Here is a 19,869-nt window from a genome sequence, read left to right on the forward strand (position 1 = left end):
GAGTGCTGGGATTAAAGGCGTGCGCCACCACCGCCGGCTGCGATCTGGATTTTTGAGAATTCTAGTCCCTTTTTGTCTCTCCCGGCTGAGCCCTCCTCACACTGGGCGCTTTCAAGTTGAACTTCTGTTGCAGTTGAGGTGTTTAATGTTTCCTGCAGTCCTTCAGGATACCCCTGGAGCTCAGCCCTGCTTTGAAGGCTTCCTCCCAACGCTTAGTAACCATGAGCTAACAGTGTGGATGTTAAGTAGCTGACTGTGCCAGCCGTCTTGGCCAGAATAATTCAGAGGGCGGCAGATAGGATCGCAGCATCAGGTCACTGTTGGTTGGTTTGTTTTGTTTTGTGAGACAGGGTTTCTCTGTGTAGCCCTGGAGCTCCCCCTGTAGACCAGGCTGGCCTCGAACTCGCAGAGCTCCACCTGCCTCCGCCTCCCGAGTGCTGGGATTAAAGGCGTGTGCCACCACTGCCTGGCTCCACCAGACATTCTTTCAATCACAGGCTTGGCAGAGAGAGTTCATGAAGTTTCCAAGCTCGATTGCCACTCCGAAGAGAAGACTTTATCGTCAACCAGGTGTTGGCTTTTATGTTTTTATCTGTTTGGGTTCCTGACGTCATCACTGAGCATTGAGGGGTTCTGCGGCTTTGTGGGCAGAGACACTTGCTGCTAAGTCCAATAACTTAGTTTAATTCCTGGGCCTCATGTGTGCCCCTCCCCAATCAATCAATCAATCAATCAATCAATCACTATCACTGTCTTAGGTTTCTGTTGCTGTGAAGAGAACCATGACCATGGAAACTCTTAGAAAGGAGAGCATTTAACTGGGGTGGTTTATGTTTTCACATTTATTTATTAGCATCATGGCGTGACGTGGTGGCATGCAGGCAGGCAGCCATGGCACGGGAGCCGAGCTCTTGAGAGCCCCACATCTTTGATGTGCAGGCAACCGGAAGTGGCCTCACAGTCACACTGAGTAGAACTTGAGCAGAGAAGACCTCAAAGCCCGCCCCCACAGTGACACTTCCTCCAGCAAGGCCACGCCTCCTAATAGTGCCACTCCCTTTCAAACCACCACTAAAAACTCAGCATTGTGTGATGGTACACACACACACACACACACACACACACACCCCTCTATCTTTGTAATCCTAGGACTTGGGAGGCAGAGGCAGGCAGATTTGTGAGTGTGAGGTCTACACAGCCGGGTCTACACAGAGTTCAGGTCTACACAGGGAGACCCTGTCTCAAACAAGCAAAGAAAACAACCCAAATTTTTGTCATCTTGGCAAGTGCGTTGGTTGCCATAGTTCCTGTTCTGGTTAATCTGTCAAGGCTAGTTACAATGATTTAAAACTCTGAGTCTGAAAGTGAGATCCTTTGGTCTACCTTCATGTTTAAATTCCGTTCTCTCCACGGGGATGTCTGTCTAGTTATTCCAACTGCATTTGTTGGAAAGATCTCCTTTTTATATTAAATTGCCTTTGTATGTTTTTTTAGTTTAGATAGGGTCTCGTGTAGCCCAGGCTGGTCCTCCTGTCTCTGCCTCCTGAGTGTGGACATTATCTTAATTTTTTAAAGTCATAACAAAGAGCAATAACAAAATGTAGCCTTCATGACTGGATAGATAATGCTCTCAGAATAGGAATATACGAGGAAGAGGTGGGTGGGAGACTGTGTGTGTGTGTGTGTGTGTGTGTGTAGCCCTGGCTGGCCTGGAACTCATTCTGTAGACCAGGTTGGCCTGGAACTCAGCGATTGCCCCTGTAATGACATGCAGCACGAGGTGGGACCATGGATTTCATGGCAGGGAATAAACATGTCATCAGACAGAGCTTACATGGGAAGGAAGGGGAGAGAGAGGGAGAGAGAAAGACAGTGACCTGCCTCCTCAGAGAAATGGCAGAAAGAGTGAGAGGAAGTGGGGCTTGTCTCTTAAAGGGACAGCACCTGAGTACTGTACCTTGGCACCGTGTACAGACTGCATACTGAGGAAACAGTCATTGGACCCTGGGCTGGCCAGGGCACTGCCTGGTTCATCCTGCCAGGTGACAGGGGCCAGTAAAATGTCTGAATCCTGACACTCCATGCCTCTGCCTCCTGGTGCTGGGATTAAAGGCGTGCGCCACCGCCCGGTGAGTCAATTTATTTTAAGCCTGACTGATCTGGAGGTGTCAGTGACATTCAAGTATTGTCAAAAGAGGAAAATATTTTCCTAGAATTTAGGAGTGAAAGAAAAAGAGTAACTTCTTGCTCAGCACAGCACGTGTGCAGGTTCCTACACGTACACACACAGCGAGCCACGCAGGGAAGACATCCTACACTCGGGCTCGTCTCTGCTCCTGAGCTGCCTCGAAAGCCCACCTGGCCTTCAGGGAGTCCACCCTGCTGTCGCTCCCGCCGTTCTCTCCGGGGCTTAGACTCCAAGCCTGGACAGTTTCCCCGCGTAGTGAAGTAACCTGTGTGTTCGCCCCTCCTGTAGCCTGGACGGCAAGGGCAAGGAGACAATGCCCAGTGACTTTTGGGACCATCTGAAGGAGCAGCTGTTGTCTGTGCCCCCTGACTTCAGTTGTGCCCTTGAACTTCTGAAAGAGGTCAAGGAGGTGAGTGGCCATCTTCGCTTGTAGCTCTTCCAAAGCCGCCTTAGCGCCCAGCAAATCCTAGTTTCCCAGGTGACTAGACAGAACAGGAAGACATCATGTACAGTAACTACAGCAGGACAGCAGGACATGGGAGAGAGTTAAGGATAAAGAGAATCCTGAAGAAATCTGAAGCTGCGGATACAAACGTGCTGAGTGAGTTACCCCATCCGGCTGTACTGGTGTGTGCTGCCTTGGAAGTCACAAAACAAAACAAAACAAAAAAACAAACAAACAAACAAAAAAAAAAAGAATGTGCTTTATTCGTCGTGGGCGATTGGAGGCGCAGTGACCTGCCTTTTCTAGGGACGATATCTTGACAAGCCCTGGAACAGACTGAGCTTGTGCGGGGTAGACCAGCTTCCTTTAGAGAGCTGGGCCGGAGGAGGCTCTTCCTCTTGTGTATTCAGCGCCCTCTGCCGAGTACAGAGGGAACTTGTTGCAACCTCAGCAAAGGAACCCAGAGGTGTGTGGTTGCGTGGGAGGTCAGCCTCGGCTTCCCAGGGCTGGCTTGAAACAAAGAAGCTCTGGGTGGTAGCTTTGGAAGCTTGCCCACTGAAATAGGTATCAGGAAGCAGTCGTGTCTGGTTGGTACGGCATGGAGCTGGCTGCTGGATTCTGCTAAATAGTCGTGATTCTGCCCTCCAGCTCCATGTGTTGTGTGTGCTGTGCAGACACAGGGATAAATAAATAAAAGCCAGTCAGTTACCAGGAGCTCACGTTTGGGGATCAGCGACCCCATTGCAGCTCTTCTGATCTCTGCCTTCTCCCTCTGAAATAATTTTAAAAAATAAAGAACTACCCTTTGTAAATTAAGGGTACATTTTCTAGTTCCTTTTTTCAATTAAGATTAATTTTTATTTCCAGTCCTCAGGAGGTAGAAGCAGGCAGATCTCTGAGTTTGAGGCCAGCCTAATCTACAAAGAGAGTTTCAGGACAGCCAGGGCTACACAGGGAAACACTGTCTTGAAAAACCACAAATAAAGTATTTTTATTTTCTGTGTATGGTGTTTTGCCTGCATGTGTATCTGTGCACGCAGTGCCCAGGGATGCCAGAAGAGGGCACTAGAGCCCTTGGTCTGGAGTTAGAGATGCTGTGAGCACCGTGTGGGTGCTGGGAACTGAACCTACATGCTCTCAATGGCAGCTCATCTGTGTTCCACGCTCTCTGTGTTTTTATTAATCTCTTTATCTCACTCTGTGACAGAGTTATCACTAGCTATGATAATACTCAGGAGAACATGTCTGCTGCAGCTTCCTGATCCTAAAGAGACACAGGCTGGTGTTTGTAGGGGGCTGAGCGCTGGGGAAAACACCAGACTGAGCAGAACGTACTCTTCTGACTTGCCTGGCAGATCCTGTTGTCCTTGCTCTTACCACGCCAGACCCGCCTCAGAAGTGAGATCGAAGAAGCTTTGGACATGGACTTCCTCCATCAGCAAGCTGACCGTGGGGACCTGAATGTCACCTATCTCTCTAAGTACATCCTCAACACGATGGTCTTGCTGTGTGCGCCAGTCCGGGATGAAGCCGTGCAGAGACTCGAGAACATTGCGGATCCTGTCCGGCTGCTGAGGTATGATGAGGTCCTGAGCTGGGAAGAGTAGCAGACAGTGGGGCAGCCGTTAACTGTCTTCTGCTGGAGACAGCTTGGCACCCTGCTCCCAGGAAGACACGCAGTAGACAGAATTCCAAGGTGTGAAGAACATCCCATCCCGTTCACACACTCTAAGGCACGGCAGCGTGTCTCCCGGTGTATGGCCGTGCGGCGCTTAGGAAGTGCGCGCAGCAAGTTACAATTGAAAAGCACCAGCGCCCCTCGCCTGAGTGCGGAGTAGCGTCACTAGAATGCCGTCTTCCGCCATATGGCTTTGCCCTGTGGCCCTTGCAGGGTTTGACCTCACCGTTTCTCTGTTTGGCTCTCCCAGCGGAGGGTCACCCCGGGTCTCAGAGGAGAGAGCATGCCCGTGTGCCACCCGCTCCCTGTGGGCCTGGGTCTTGGCTGTCCCGCGTGCCCCAGTCACCCACCTGGCTTCCCTCCTGTCCGCTCCCTTTTCCAGCACAGTTGTTTTCTCCTGCTTAGGGGGATCTTCCAAGTGCTGGGACTGATGAAGATGGACATGGTGAACTACACCATCCAGAGCCTCCAGCCCCAGCTGCAGGAGCACTCCATCCAGTTCGAGCGGGCCCAGTTCCAGGAGCGGCTCAACAAGCAGCCCAGTATGTCTGACGTGAGGGCAGAGGTCCCGACGGCTCACACCTGATGTTTGCAAAGGGCCATTCTGCCTTTTAGGAAGGTCGCTTCTTCCCACAGTGGGAGGGGGAAAGCAGATTAACCAGGAACACATTCTTTTTTTTTTTTTTAACATTTTAATTAATTAATTAATTAATATTTTGAGGTAAGATCTCACTCTTTAGCCTTGGTATTCGGAAACTCATTATGTAGGTCAGCCTTCCCCAAACTCATGGCGATGCTCCCGCCTCAGCTCCTGAGGGCATGCACCACCATGCTCAACATAAACAGTATTAGCTAAGGAGAACTGTGGCCTAAAGCCCCATAGGTAGAGGCTTCCACCCCTCCCGTTGCAGGCCTTCTCAACCACACCACTAAGTGGCTGACCCAGGCTGCCGCAGACCTCGCCAGACCCCCTGCAAATTGCCCCGACACACTGGACTCCTCCAGCACGCCTGGCCCGTCTCCCAGTGACGCCGCTGCCTCGGAACCGCTCAGCCCTGCAATGGTGCTGTCCCAGGGATTCCTGAACCTTCTCATCTGGGACCCTGAGAATGAAGAGTTCCCTGAGGTGGGGATATGGGGAGCATTTCCTCGTTTTGGGCTCTGAGTGTTGGTTAGAGCCTTCTGATGGCCCCTCTCCCTCCTCAGACCCTGCTGATGGACAGAACCCGACTGCAGGAGCTGGAGTTGCAACGGAACCACCTAACAGTCCTTGCCTCCGTCCTGCTGGTGGCCAGTAGCTTCTCTGGCAGTGTTCTGTTTGGCTCACCCCAGTTTGTGGATAAACTGAAACGGATAACCAAGTCCCTGGTGGAGGACTTCAACTCCAGGTGAGGATTAGCAGGAAAGGAGCTGGGAGATGGTTCAGCTGGTGAGGTGAGGTGCCGAGCAAGCACGAGGACCAGGGTGTAGCCCCAGCATGCTTGGGCTGGCTGTGGTTGCACAGGCCTTAATCCCAGAACGCAGGAAGCAGAGGCAGGAGGATCTTTGTGAGTTCAAGGTCAGCCAGGTCTACAGAGCCAGTTCCAGGACAGTAGGGGCTACACAGAGAAACCCTGTCTCCAAAAAGACAAGAAGAAGAAGCCAGACATGTGGGCATCATCTGTAACTCCAGCGCTTGTGAGGGGTGGGTTCAAGATCAGCTAGCCTAGTCGGCTGGCACGCGGACTGGGTTCAGAGAGAAAGAAGGCGGAGAGCTACTGAGAACGAGGCCTGGGGTCAGCAGCTGGCCCCTGGTGCCCTCAGAAGAGTAGGTGGCACCAAGTGTCTCAGGTCCTGGCAGGTCATGGGTTACTGGCTCTTCACCACACACCACAGAGAGAGGCCCTCTAGAACCAGCCAATGCCACTTTATCTCTGTAGTAATATTGGGGCGTCTGGGGGAGAACGGCAGGGGGGACTTGCCAAAAATGGTGTTGTGAGACCTTGAGCTGCAGGCTCGTCTCTCACTGGGTGGGCGATGGCGGCCGGTGCTGGCAGCAGCGTTCCTGAACTTGTGCTGAGCTGTAGCCGAAGATGACTGAGGGGACGCCCTTCAGCACCGAGAGCTTTTTACGGTTCAGTACACGGCAACTTTTACAGAGGTTGCCGGTGTTGGGCTTCGGTGCTGGGCTGCTGGGGTGGGCAACTGGCACTTGTCCCAAGTCCCCAACCTCTTAGCTGGTGCCTGAAGTCACCTACTAGGTGCCAGCTCACCTCTGTCGTGGTCTAGGCCTGAGGAGACCATGCAGACTGTGAGCGAGCAGGTGACCCAGGAAATCCACCAAAGCCTCAAGAACATGGGCCTCGCCCCTCTGAGCAGTGACAACTCGGCGTCTCTGGTAGGACAGCTCCAGAACATTGCCAAGAAGGAAAACTGCGTCCGCAGCGTCATTGGTGAGCGCGCCCACGCATGGGCTGTGAGGGCGCTGGGGGGGGGGTTGTCTTGCGTGGGTGGGCGGTGAGGGCGGTGGGGGGGGGTGCAGCCATGGAGTGGGTGCATCTCCAGGCCCTGAGCACAGGCTTTTTCTAGTCAAAGATGGAAAGGGCCTAAAGGAGGCCTGCACACAGGAATCCTGCCCACCCAGCCTGGTTAAAGTCGCTCATTGGAAATCCACACCTGCTCTCCAGCAGGAGACATCGCTCTGTAGTACAGACTCAGTTGATTGGAGGAATCGGATGGTTTCTTCTCTGATGTCAATCCCAGGCCTACTGCTGCGGCCCAGGCTGGCCTGGACACACTGTCTGTCTCAGGGTGGCCTTGCTCATGGCTTTCCCCGTCTCTGCCTCTGGGTTCTGGGACTACAGATGTGAGCCACACCCCGATACTAAGCAGTCTTGAGTACTCTGGGGTTCAGTAACCCGGTACCTGTGAGAACTAGACAGCTGTCCCCAAGCAACTCGGGTTCCCCTCCTCGGTGAGCATGTGACTGAGCAGCAAGACCCCAGGTGCCCCGTGGCTCTGGTCACCTTCTCCCTCTCGTCCTGTGCACAGATCAGCGGATCCACTTGTTCCTCAAATGCTGCTTGGTTCTTGGCGTGCAGCGATCCCTGCTGGACCTTCCTGGAGGCCTCACGCTCATCGAAGCAGAGCTGGCAGAGCTGGGCCAGAAGTTTGTTAGCCTGACGCACCACAACCAGCAGGTGTTCGGCCCTTACTACACCGAGATCCTAAAACCCCTCATCTCCCCAGGCCAGTCTGCCAGAGTGGAGGCTCTCTGAGAGCCCTGGCGCCTCGGACCCAGGGGGAAGGCCCATCTTCCTGGAGTGACATCACCAGTGACCAGGCACACAGTGAGTGCCCTCTGTCCCCCACAGCCAGCACACCTGGGCTGTAGGGATCCAGCATGTAAACACCAGCTGGCCCAGACCGCTCCCTAATAAACCTCTGAACTGCAAGCAGACCAGCATTCCTTCTGGGATGCAGCCGAGGCCAGGCCCTGTGCCCTGCAGTGTCACAAGTGACTGGCCAGATACCCAGGTGCCCCCCCAGCTCAGGGAGGCTTTGAGGAAAAGCACTTTCCTGGAGCCCTCACATTGCCCAGCCGGCCAGGGCCAGGAGAGGATACTATGAAAGCAAACCAGAGTCCCCTGGGGTCACAAGTGCTCCAGCAGGAAGTGGGGGGGGGGTGGCAGCAAAAGCCCCGCCCCTTCTAGAGCACCTGCAGAGAAGGCACAGCAGGAAAATGACTGGCTCCAAGCAGCACCTGTAGCCACGCCCCGGCGTCCTTGGCTCCCACTCAGGTTGTCTAGAGTTCAGGCTGGGACAGTTAGGTCTGCCCTGGTCCCACCCCTGTCCAGTCCTCCTGTGGCCTCATCACTAAGTTTGGGATGCCCGCTTCTCTTGACAGAGGCAAGGTGTGCATTCAGATGGGAGGGGACGCCCATCTCGCCTTGCTCTGCCAGCGCGGGTGGTGTGTGTGTGTGTGTGTGTGTGTGTGTATGTGTGTGTGTGTGTGTGTGTGTGTGTGTGAGAGAGAGACAGACCAACACCAAGTGGGACGCTGTGGGAAAGACCTGGGCTCACGTTGCTGTCATGCTGACCACAGCAGACAGGTCCCAAACGGCTCCCATGAGGAAAGTGTCCCGTTCTAACCTGGTCCTATGGAACAGACAAGAGGATGTGGGGATTGGCTTGTGTGTGCCCTCAAGGCAACATAAAGGAAAATAACGTCCCCTTTTCAGAAGCCGGAAAAGCTGAAGATGGCACAGTGCACAGACAGCACAAGGTGGTGTCACAGCTGGGTTTGCCCGAGATGTGCTTGTGACCGGTGGCCCCCAGAGTGTGGGGGGAAAAACGGGCGGGCAGAGACCACTTGAAGTTCTCAGTCTTGTACAACCTCGGCTGGGGGAGGCCCAGGAAAAAGACTCAGATGAACAGGCGTGGCCGTTTAGGGCTCTGATTGCAGTTACTCAGTTCGATTTCCGAAGTCCAGGGGGAGCCTCGTTGTTCAGAGAGCTGCGGCCTCCGGGAACACTGCCCGGGCAATGGGTGTGGATGCGGGGCTGTGAGAGCCTTGCTAAGTCTGGAGTAACCAACGCAGTAGGCGATTCTTGTTTCTTCTTGTTCTTCCACATGGAGGAGAGAGACAGGTTCTCTGGTTTATATTCACATTTACAGTTTAGTCTTGCCTACAGCTTTGAGGGCATTTTATTATTTTATTTTATTTTCAAGACAGGGTTTCTCTGTGTAACTGCCCTGGTTGTTCCGGAACTCGCTCTGTAGACCAGGCTGGCCTTGAACTCACAGAGATCTGCCTGCCTCTGCCTCCCAAGTGCTGGGATTTTAAGGAGTGCACCGCCACTGCCCAGCTCCATGTTTAGCTCATTAAGGATCTGAAGTTTGTGCTGGCGTGAGGATCACATGATGTGAGATTGTTATTTGTTGGGGAACATTATTTTCAGGTGTGTGACTTTTGTTTATGCTGCATTTGTTTAACTCTGTGAAGCTGTGATTCTTTGCTGTCTAAAACACCTGATGAGCTGACCAGCCAATAGTGAGGCAGGAGCAAGGATAGGCGGGGCTGGCAGGTGGAGAGGATGAACAGGAGAAATGAGGACGAGGAGCAAGAGAAGAAGGAGAGGAGGATGCCAGGAATCAGCCGTGGAAGAGGTATGACAGAAACAGAAGAAGCTAGAAGTTCAGAGGCAAAGGTAGTCAGGATAACTTAAGAAAAGCTGGCTAGAAACAAGCCAAGCTAAGGCCGGGCATTCATAACTGAGAATAAGCCTCTGTGTGATTTATTTGGGAGCTGGGTGGTGGGCCTCTCAAAAGAGCCAAGAGTAAAACATGGCACAGCAGTTACTTTCTTGTGTGTGGATGCAGAGTTCTCAGCACCACTGTTGAAACCACTGTTGGACTCTGGTTCACAGTGCTGGCACCCTGGCCAAAATAATATTCCCCAGTTCTGTAGCTGTTACCCCAGCTCTATGGAAGGCCAAGGACAGCTTGGGCGATGTATCTCAAGACCCCATGTGATGTGGGATTCTTCTGTATGCTGTGACCATTGGCTAATAAAGAAGCTTCTTCAGCCTGTGGCAGGGCAGAATAGAACGAGGTGGGAATTCCAAGCAGAGATAGGGAGGAAAGAAGGCGGAGTCAGGGAGATGCCATGGAGCTGCTGAAGGAGAAGGGCCCGGAACCTTTCCGGTAAGTCACAGTCTCGTGGCAATACACAGAAACGGATTAATTCAAGATGTAAGAGTTAATGAGAACCCTGAGCTAAAAGGCCAAGCAGTGTTGTAATTAATAAAGTTTCTGTGTGATGATTTGGGTCTGGGCAGCTGGGAAATGAACAAGCGGTCTCCATTTACACCCAAAAGAAAATACCGTACGTGAAAGAAAATACCGTACGTGTAAGAAGTGTTTATTTTGGCCTTTCTAGCCCATTGGTCTATATGTTCATCCTTAAACCAGTAAACTTAGTTTCTTTTTTGGTTTTTCGAGACAGGGTTTCTCTGACTTCCTGGAACTAGCTCTTGTAGACCAGGCTGGTCTCAAACTCAGGGAGCTCTGCCTCCCAAGTGCTGGATTAAAGGCGTGCGCCCCCACCGCCCAGCTAGTGGACATTTTCTTTTCTTTTTTTTTTTTCGAGACAGGGTTTCTCTGTGGTTTTGGAGCCTGTCCTGGAACTAGCTCTTGTAGACCAGGCTGGCCTCGAACTCCCAGAGATCTGCCTGCCTCTGCCTCCCGAGTGCTGGGATTAAAGGCGTGCGCCACCACCGCCCGGCTGGACATTTTCTTGATTGACGATTGATGTGGTATGCCTGGCTTTGGTTCAGGTCTGTTGCATGTACCTGTGAATTGTGCATGGTACACGTAGCTCTCCCTTCGAGGGCTGCGGGGCTTGCGGCTGATTCATTTCTGATATTGGTTGTCAGGATTTGAATGATGTTCTCAAAGGCCCACGGTTAATGGCTTGGTGCCTGCTCGCACGGTACCGTTAGAGGTCATAGGTCATCAGGGACACACCTTGGAGAGTCCATGGATAGCCGCGATTCTCCATGTTTAAAGGGCTGGCTCCACCTCATTTTGTGAGATGATTTGAAGAACGTTCGCAGGAAGCTGCCTGAGTGGTTGGTAGTCCCTCGTTTCTCAGTTTTGCTGGAGGTTTTGACCGTTGTATTGAACGTTCCTAGAAGACTGTTCTGTTGCTTCTTACTGGCTTTCAGATCCCCAATTCTGGTTCCACTGTCCTCTGACATCTTGCTCTGGGCTTGTCTGTACTGTGTCCCAGTGTGCAGTTAGTGCTACGACCCAACCCACTCTGCAGCAGCTGCTACTACCTCCCCAGCTCCCTACCCCACCCCTCGGTGACCCCACTCCTCTGCCCTTCCCTCCCTCCCCGGCCGATTATCAGTTCTTTGGAGACTTCTCTTTGCCCTGACTCATTTCCCACTTTATAGACTGTCCTGCCATTTTGCCATTGATTCCTGCTTTGATTCTACCGTGGCTAAACACATTCTGTACAGTTTTAAATCTTTCAATTCGTGAAGGCTTGTGTGGCCCCAGGATTCATTCTCTTTTGGTATGTGGTTCCTGGGGACTTGGGAGAGAAGGCATATTCTGCCCCTATTGGCTGGAGTGTTGGCTCATGTCAGAAAGACTAGTATTTGGTAGTCTAGAAGTTTGCAACACCCTGCCTGTGCCCTGCCTACTTTGATCTGTGGCTGATAAAGGGGTGTGGAACTCTATATAGCTGCCCTGTAATACTGGCAAGAGATGCCAGGGACCCCTTGCAAATAACAAACCCCACAAGTTTGCATGAGCCCATGAATGAAATGGCATAGGAACGGCATATAAGCTACACACGTCCTTCTGCGTGCTTTAAGCAGTTGTTTTTTTTTTTTTTTTTTTTTTTTTTTTTTTTTTTCCGAGACAGGGTTTCTCTGTGGCTTTGGAGCCTGTCCTGGAACTACCTCTGTAGACCAGGCTGGTCTCGAACTCACAGAGATCTGCCTGCCTCTGCCTCCCGAGTGCTGGGATTAAAGGCATGCGCCACCATCGCCCGGCTTAAGCAGTTGTTATATTACAATAACCTATTGGTTAATGTTATACAACTATTGCATTGCCTAGGGAATGGCAGAAGTCTGTGTTTAGTATAATTCAGTGAGGGTTGAATACTGGCTGTTCTCCAGAGGACGGGAGTTTGATTCCCAGCACCCCCACAGCGCTCACCACCTTTTAAAACTCCAGCTCCGGGGGACCCAGTGCCGCTTTCTGGCCTCTGCAGGTACATGCATACACATGGCATTCATTTACACAATTACATGTGCATGCAAATCGAAATTGAGTTCACAGTTGTGGGAGCCCACAAGCAGATAAGGGAGAGTTGTTTTTGTATTATTTGTTGTAAATACCATAGCCCAGGTGTTTATTTCTCATTGTTCTGGAGGCAGGGAGAGCATGGACGAAGGCCAGGAAGGGCTGCTTGTGGTGAGGGATCGTTTCCAGGGCCGTTGGTGGCCACCTTCTCGTCTCATAGGGGGGTTGCGTGTTTGTGCACATGGGGTGAGGGGAAGGAGAGAGGCCGTGGTCCTCCTAGCCGTCACGCCATGACCTTCTGTTGTCATGTAATGGTGTTCTTTCTTGTGATTTGTTCTTCATGAGCTATGCCTTTATTTGTGTATTTCACCTACCTTTAGGGTTTTTGAGAGGTGATTTTACTGGAACTCACTCTGTAGACCAGGCTGGGATTAAAGCCTGCGCCACCACCGCCCAGCGACCATCAGGATTAGTTACTGTGTGTGTGTGTGTGTGTGTATATGCAGACGGGCACGTGGTTCTGTGAGGGTCAAAGGACAACTTGGAGCATTTGGGTTCCAGGGATTGAGCTCAGGCTGTCAGTCTTGGTGGCAGGAGTGTTTATCCCGACCCTACTTAAGCAACCCCTTTTACTTTGCCTTGACTGTCGCTCCATGTGAGTTCCTTGGGGACTTGTGGTTGATCCATCCACCCTAACCTAACCCAGGCCTTGTGCATGCATACAGGGCAAGTTCCCTTCTATCCTGCACTCCTAACTTTGGATCACATTAGCTTTCAAAGTTTTTTGTTTTTGTTTTTTTTGAGACAGGGTTTCTCTGTAGCTTTGGAGCCTGTCCTGGAACTCCCTTTGTAGACCAGGCCTGCCTCTGCCTCCCGAGTGCTGGGATTTAAAGGCGTGCGCCACCACCGCCCGGCTCAAAATTTTTATTTTTTTTTTAAATATGTACTAGTGTTTGCCTGCACGTAAGTGTGCCATGTGTACACAGTGCCCAAGGACACCAAAGAGGGCGTTGGATCCCCAGGAGCTGGAGTTTACAGTTGGCTATGCACTGCCATGTGGGTGCCTACAGGAGCAGCCAGTGCTCTTAACCACCGAGCCATCTCTCCAGCCCCTCTGGATCAGATTTTAAAATCTGCTTCTCTTGTATTCCCTTTCTTTGGTGTTTCAAAACAGTGTCAGTATATTGTTTATAACTTTCATTTATTTACGACTTAAGCTGGTCTCAAGCGTGTGTAGCTGAGAATGGCCTTAACTTCCTGACCCTCATGCTGGGATTACAGGTGTGTGCTACTACAGACTGAGATTTGAAAACAATTTATATTTCATATTAGGATTGGCTATGAAGCATTTCCCAAAAGGTTCCTGTGTTGAAGGCATAGAGCACAGCTTGTGGGTTTGATCAAGTCATCTGTTCCGAGGTGAGGGTCTGACCTAACCTCTGGTTAGCCCACAGAGGGACTCATAATTTGATGGCTTTAAAGGAGGGATTGGAACTTCTGTGAGGCCCGTGGCTGTACGAAGCGGACCACTGGACCACACATACCTTCTCCTCCCCCTAGGTTCTTTCCTAACCACCACAAAGCAAGCAGCCCAGCAGTAGCAGGTTTTTACTTGCTCAGCTGGCCTCAAGCCCTGAGCTGTGCAGCCCACAGCCAGGATAGCGGGATTTCCTCTGGTGTTCTGTCCTGTAGGAAGGAACTGATTGTTGGGGCGTAGCTCACTGCTGTTGGTCCCTCACTATTGTATTTCTCTCTTTTCTTCCTGCCTCTTGGCGTTATTTGACTTTTGAGGATGGGGTCTTGGTGTTTGCCCAGGCTGGCCTTGAACCTGTGGTGTAAGTGCTGGGCCACAGCACTCGGCCCAGTCTACGCCTTATCTGCAGTGTCCTCTCCAGAGCTTTTTAAAAAAGGAGTTTTGAATTTGCATGTAGCTTGTCACAGTCGTCTACCAGTTCAAGTAACAGAAACTTGACCTCTCAATATTCCCCCTTTAAGTCCCTTTGTTACTGCCCCTTCAAATGGAGAGAGGGTGGAGCTGTAGGGTGCTTGGTGCTAAGCCTGCTGGCGGCCCACATGCCCACCCCCATACAGTCACAAACACAGTGTGATAAACCCAGCGTCGTCCTCCCTCCTGTGCCTTTGAGCCGGCCGACCATGCTGTCAACTGCTGCAGCTACATGAGCAAGGGCTTGCAGCCGGAGTCTTGCATTAAAGGACGCTTGTGTTTCTGTGGCTGACCTTCCCGCTATGCCAAGGTTTCGGTCTGGCTAACTTTCCCACCAGCTTTTCTGGGTCAATTTCTGGTGACAAAGTTCCTCCATTTTCTTTGATTCTCAAACGCCCTGATTCTGGTTCCTTCCTGAAAACTAAGGACTCGTTTCCAATGAGGTAGGATTGCTGTGGAATATTTCACTTTGCAAGGGTGAATTTGTTTAACTGTAAAGATGTCCTACGGCACCTGAATGCTGTAATAAAAAGCTGAACAGCCAATAGTGAGGGAGGAGGTATTATAGCCAGGACTTCAGGCAGGGAGAGAGTAAGTAGGAGGAAGAATTTAGACTTAGGGGAAGACAGAAAAAGACACCAGGGAAATGCCAGGGGCCAGCCAGCCATGGAGGAAGCAGGAAAGTAGAGCATACAGAAGAAAAGAAAGGTAAAAAGCCCTGAGCCAGAATGTAGGGGGAAAGAAACAGGTTTAATTAAAGAGCTAGCGGGACAAGCCCAAGCCAAGGCCGGGGATTCTAAGTCTCCGTGTCTTTGTTTGGGGCTGGTTGGCAACCCCCCAAAATGCCAACTACATGAGATTGTGGTTTGTCAATTCCTCCCTCCCTCCCATTCAGTCTTTTTTTGAGGTGCAGGGTCTTACTCTAGTCCAGAAATGTACTAGAACTCAGGACATAACCCAGAGTAACCTCAGCTCAGGACACACCACCCTAGCATCCCAAGTGTTGGGTTACAGACATGTGCCACCATGCACTGGTGCGGGCTGAAGACAAGTTCCATGTCATTCAGGTGCTTTTCTTGTGGTGGCGCACACCTTCAATCCCAACACCGAGAGGCAGAGGCAGGCCGGTCTCTGAGTTCAAGGCCAGCCTGGTGTACAGAGCGAGTCCCAGGACAACCAGGACTACGCAGAGAAACCCTGTCTCAACCCCCCCCCCAATTTTCTTCAGAAATGTGGTTATGCTGTACTAGTATCTTGGTAAGGATTTCATTGGGGTTATCCATTTTCAGGTTTGTTCCGCCATCAGCAGGTTTGGGTTTCTTGCCAAAACTGTGATTAAGGCATTTATTTATTTAGTAGTATTTTTCCTTTTTGAAATAGTCCACCAGAGAGTCTGCCCACTCTGTGCTCTGAGCCCAAGCTGCTCTGAACGCAAGCCCTCTGTGCCTTTGCCTCCTGAAAGCTGGGGCTATAAACTTGTGCCGCCACGGGACTGATGTGTGGCTTGAATTGCTGCTATTGGCCACTGGGCTAGCAAAGGGATGCACAGCTTCCTCGCAGCCATGCTAGACAGATCCAGATTCCTCCTTTGGCCTCAGCCAACACCTGAGGTGTCTGGCTCCTCACTGCTGGCTGGGAGCACTGCACTGTCCTCATGAGGAGCCTCAGGTAGACAGCCAGGCTCCCCTGTGGCATTTGGCTAAAGGAGAGCAGCAACCAGAACCAAACTGTCTTGTCTTTTGAGGCTGCCTCTTCCCTGGTGCTGATCTAGAACGGCTTTTGCTTGCCCGACCCCCCCACCCCCCTCCGCCCCCCCCCAATTGGTGTTTCCACTGTTAATCTGCTCTGGGTTTAAACTGTGCTGATGAAGGGAAGCAGATGTTCCTGGTCCCCTTAACAAGCCATCCTGGGTTTCATGTGGTACAAACATTAATTCTAGTTGTTTCTTTTTATGAATGGCTGCATTCTGCTATGCAGAGATGTTTGGTTTTATATAGAGCTGAGCACATGAAACCGTATCAGGGTTTTAGCGCATGCTTGACAGGGCTTATCACGGTAAGACCCTGCGATGGAGGCTTTGGGCACTGAGCTGCGCATGTTCCTCACAAATCTTACAGCCTAGCTAGGCAACCGGGGGAGCAGTTCTTTGAGCTTTAGACCTCATGCTCCATACAGACCCTCAGTGGACATCTGTGGGTGAGCCTGGCACAAGGTGTAAAAACCCATCTGTGGCCACGCATCCCTTCTCGTTGGGTCATGTCCCTAAGGATCCCGTTTCATACAGGGTTGGCTGTTTTGGGCTTCCTTGGCATCTACCTGAAGAACGCTGGAGAGAATTCCCAAACTGTCATTCCAGCCAAGCAGAGGACGCGTGTCCTATACCTGCAGTGGCGTCCAGCCTGTGTTCACACGTAACATGACGACAGCAGCTTTCCATTCAGACTCGGAAGCTATGCTGGTTTCCACTGCTCTCCTTTATTAGCTCAGTCTGTCCTAAGCTGTACAGCTACGAAAATAACAGACGGAGCCGGAAGCCCAGGAGACGCGCACTCCGTAGTGAGGTCAGCCTATGCTGTTGCACGGTCGGTTACGTTTGGTACCATAAGGTGTTCATAATTCAAACAAAATCGGACAGATTAACAATTTTATGTACAGTTAAACAAAAGGGAAGTCATTCAAGTATCAAAATACGGAAACAAAGATTAAATAACATTTTTCTTACAATCCAGTCCCACTGTCCGCCATGAGCAACAACTCCTGTGACCTGCAGCGTGGCCAACTGTGAGACTCTGTGACAATTGCAGCCGTGGGTTCTGAGTGCTCGAACCCGAGGCTTCTGGAGAACTCCCGAATAGGCAACCTCAGAGGCAGAGCCCGCCGGAGCCTCCTGCTCAGGATAGTGGGCTGGCCGGGAGGCAAGGAAGGGAGCCTGCAGCCACCACAGCAAGAGCACTGGGCACATTTTACCACTCTGACCAGAATGGTTCCTTCACAGCCTCGGTCTTGCCACAGGGCATGACTCGCACAAGTGCCAAAGGCAGACCCTTCCACTTGGCACCTGTCCTGAAAGGGAGAGACCCACCCCGAGGAGTGGAAGAGGAATTTCTTGACTATTCAGAAACCAATCTTGAAAGGAGCCCCAGAGCAGACAAGCCAGAGACTTTCTGGTAGAAACACCCTGAATAAATAAGACATAGCAGCGTCAAGGGGAAGTGCCTGCCTGGGATTTCTAGAACAAAATGCAGCTGGAGCTCATCGTAGTGTCTACAGTGTCCCCAGGCTTCGTGCCCACCACCGAGCTCACCTCTGGGAGCAGGATTCCTGCACGGTGGGAACTGAGGGCAACTTTCCAGGGCTGAGAGTGTGAGGCAGGGAAAGGAAGTTCTGTCGCTGGTACCTAGCAGTGGAGGACCATTGGCTTCTTTCCCAGAGAGGACAGAGAGCCCACAGGCCTAGCAGAGGTCAACCCTGCTTCCCAAGGAGCAGCCACGAGGAGGGGGCGCCCAGCAGCGCTCCACGCACACGCCCCTGCTGCAGTCACAGATCTGCACGAGCCTGGCCTGCTCTCCCCGAGACCGCACCCACGGGCTCAGTGCTGCTCTTTCCTTTGCTCTCTACTCCGGAAACGCTGGGGAGTGGCTGGCCTGGCTTGTCCCCTCCCCCAGTACTCTGCTCCGCATCGTTCTTAGGCCCCGGAGAATGACTGCCACCCACGTCACTCTAAAGAGCAAAGCTAGCGGAAGAGTCCGAGGGACACCACTTATCCTCAAGACCACAGCCGGGAAGACTGCCAGTGGACGTAGCCTTTTCCACAACTGGAACAGATGTGTCCAGCAAGAGGAAACAACAGTCAAAAAGAACCAGAGTGAGGCCAGCCAAGGTCCAAGCTGATAATCCCACTAGCGCTCCAGACAAAGCCACTTCTCCCTTCTGACATGGCTGCTGCAGCCTGTCAACACAGGGCACAGCGGCCGTGGGCAGTGCCAACGTGGACAGGAGAGTACCAAGGAGTTCCCCACACCAGAAACTACTTGCTCATCCCCACTGGAACCCCAGAAACTTCTGCTCTGGCCCAAGTGTCATCACCCCAGCCTAGCTCTAGACTAGGAGCTGGGAACAAAAGTCTGAAGTCTCAGCTCTGCCCCAAGCCACCCCCAGGCTGGGACTCCATCCTGAAGGCAGAGGGCTGTACGGACGAGGTCTTTTCCTGTCATCTTGATCGACAGCTTTATCCGGAAGCTGGAACCAAGTGTTAAAAATTTATATAAAAAAAAATACGTTTTCCTATTAAAAACACATGTCCTGGACAGGCCACTCTTGGGCCACCAAGAGTTATGGTCCCCTTGGCTTGACGCCTGGTGTCTTCTCTGCCTCCATGACTGGGTTTGATCTGCCAGACCAAGCGCTGAAAGGAGATCCTACGGGCAGGGCAGGGCTGGGCCTGGGTCTTCAGAGCTGCCGACGAGGCTCGGTGCTGGGGGCAGGAGCCTGTGCTTTCCATGGCTGTTTCTGCAGCACAGTGGCTCCTCAGTGGCTCAGCTTGGCAGAAGCAAACAACGGGGGAGGAAAGAGTTAACCAAAGTCTGCGCAAGGTGGAGGAAATGGAAAGGACACAGAGCAGAAGAGAAGTCCCTGCCTCCCCCAGCGGAGCAGAGCGGAGCGCCCTCCACAGCCTACAGCCCTCTGCTGCTCCTGGCCCATCTGTCCAGGAAGGCACAAAGACAGGCGGTGGAAGGGCCAGCCCTGGTCCCAGCTCAGTGCTGACTGACTCTTCCACTGTCCTACACTGTTGGCACCAAGGCCACAGGAACCAGTTCTTCTGCCTCCTGCCATCTAGACTGATCTTCCCACAGCTCCATGATGCTAGCTGTGGGGATGGCTGGATGATGGCTGTCTCAGGTCCCTACCACCACAGGGAGTGTGAGAATGCTGTCAGACACCAGAGAAGCTGCTCAGTATCTGCCCTCTGCGCAGGCAGCTCCACTCTGAGAAGGAAGAAGGTGCACTTGTGTGCAGGGCATGCCCTTGGTGAGCTGGACTCCAGAGCCAGGCCCACAGCACAGAAAGGGGCCAAGCACACACAGGTCCCTAAGGACCCACTGTTTGGACGTGCTCGAGGGTGTGGCCAGTACCAACCTTGGCCCTTACAGAAAGTCTGTTCCTGGTGAAGCTACATCACGGGGCCTGACCAGGTGAGAAAGCAGCTGTGTGCAGGGCGCCTGGCACTGGTGGTCACAGTGGTAGGTGGGTCAGGAAAGGTGAAAACTGGTAGCTTTTGGCATCCAGCTGTGACCCAGGATTGGACAGGAGAGGAGAGCAACCTTGGGGAGGCTACTGGGGTCCCCGTGGAAGCTACCCCCACTCCTCACCTCCCAGGGCCTTAGTGCAAAGGCTTTGGGGCCCTCGGATGGAAGCTGCCCTAGTTGTCCTCGGCCCACAGGGAGGTTCACAGTGTGGGTGGTGGAAAGCAGGAGCTGTGAGGGAGGAGGTGTCTAGAGCTGCTGCCAGGAGGGCAGGTCCCATGCAGCTGGAAGGAGAGCTGAGACAGCAGAGCCATCGGGCGGCAAAGGCACAGTGGGGTAGTGGAGACAGGGTGGCTGTTTAGAAGATAGCGGTCTCATACTTGGTGCTGACGCTCCGCTTCGAGTCTGCCTTTGGGTCCACAATCCAGGAAACACTGGCGTGGGGGGGGGCCTCCTGGTCCGAGTCAGGCGGTTCCAGCTGCCAAATAAGGAGACAGGGTTAGGACTGAATGTGGCCTCTGCACAGGGCCCGCACACCTGCCCGCCCTGAAGGTGAAGGACAGGCACCTC

The 19,869-nt window shown here is 52.4% G+C and overlaps 2 protein-coding genes across 6 annotated transcripts in view; one reads left to right on the forward strand and one right to left on the reverse strand.

Moving 5' to 3' along the window:
- The first annotated feature begins 502 nt into the window (after positions 1–502).
- Tcp11 (t-complex 11) lies at positions 503–7,568 on the forward strand. The gene is made up of 8 exons (XM_026785768.1): positions 503–570; positions 2,477–2,597; positions 3,989–4,209; positions 4,717–4,853; positions 5,223–5,437; positions 5,518–5,699; positions 6,580–6,743; positions 7,342–7,568. Exons 2-8 carry the CDS (start codon positions 2,502–2,504, stop codon positions 7,566–7,568), a joined length of 1,242 nt encoding a protein of 413 aa, XP_026641569.1. The 5' UTR covers positions 503–570; positions 2,477–2,501.
- A 9,118-nt stretch (positions 7,569–16,686) lies between these two features.
- Anks1a (ankyrin repeat and sterile alpha motif domain containing 1A) overlaps positions 16,687–19,869 on the reverse strand; it is a 159,251-nt gene continuing 156,068 nt past the window's right edge. For 4 of the 5 annotated variants that reach the window (XM_013351202.2, XM_026785430.1, XM_026785431.1 and 1 more), the window contains one exon: positions 16,687–19,777. In XM_013351202.2, the coding sequence (XP_013206656.2) occupies positions 19,658–19,777 (120 nt within the window). In that variant the 3' untranslated portion in view covers positions 16,687–19,657. The remainder of the gene's footprint in view (positions 19,778–19,869) is intronic. The other variant, XM_026785429.1, reaches the window with a different exon arrangement.

The sequence above is a fragment of the Microtus ochrogaster genome, linkage group LG2 (assembly GCF_000317375.1).
Source record: "Microtus ochrogaster isolate Prairie Vole_2 linkage group LG2, MicOch1.0, whole genome shotgun sequence".
In the NCBI taxonomy this organism is placed as follows: Eukaryota; Metazoa; Chordata; class Mammalia; order Rodentia; family Cricetidae; genus Microtus; species Microtus ochrogaster.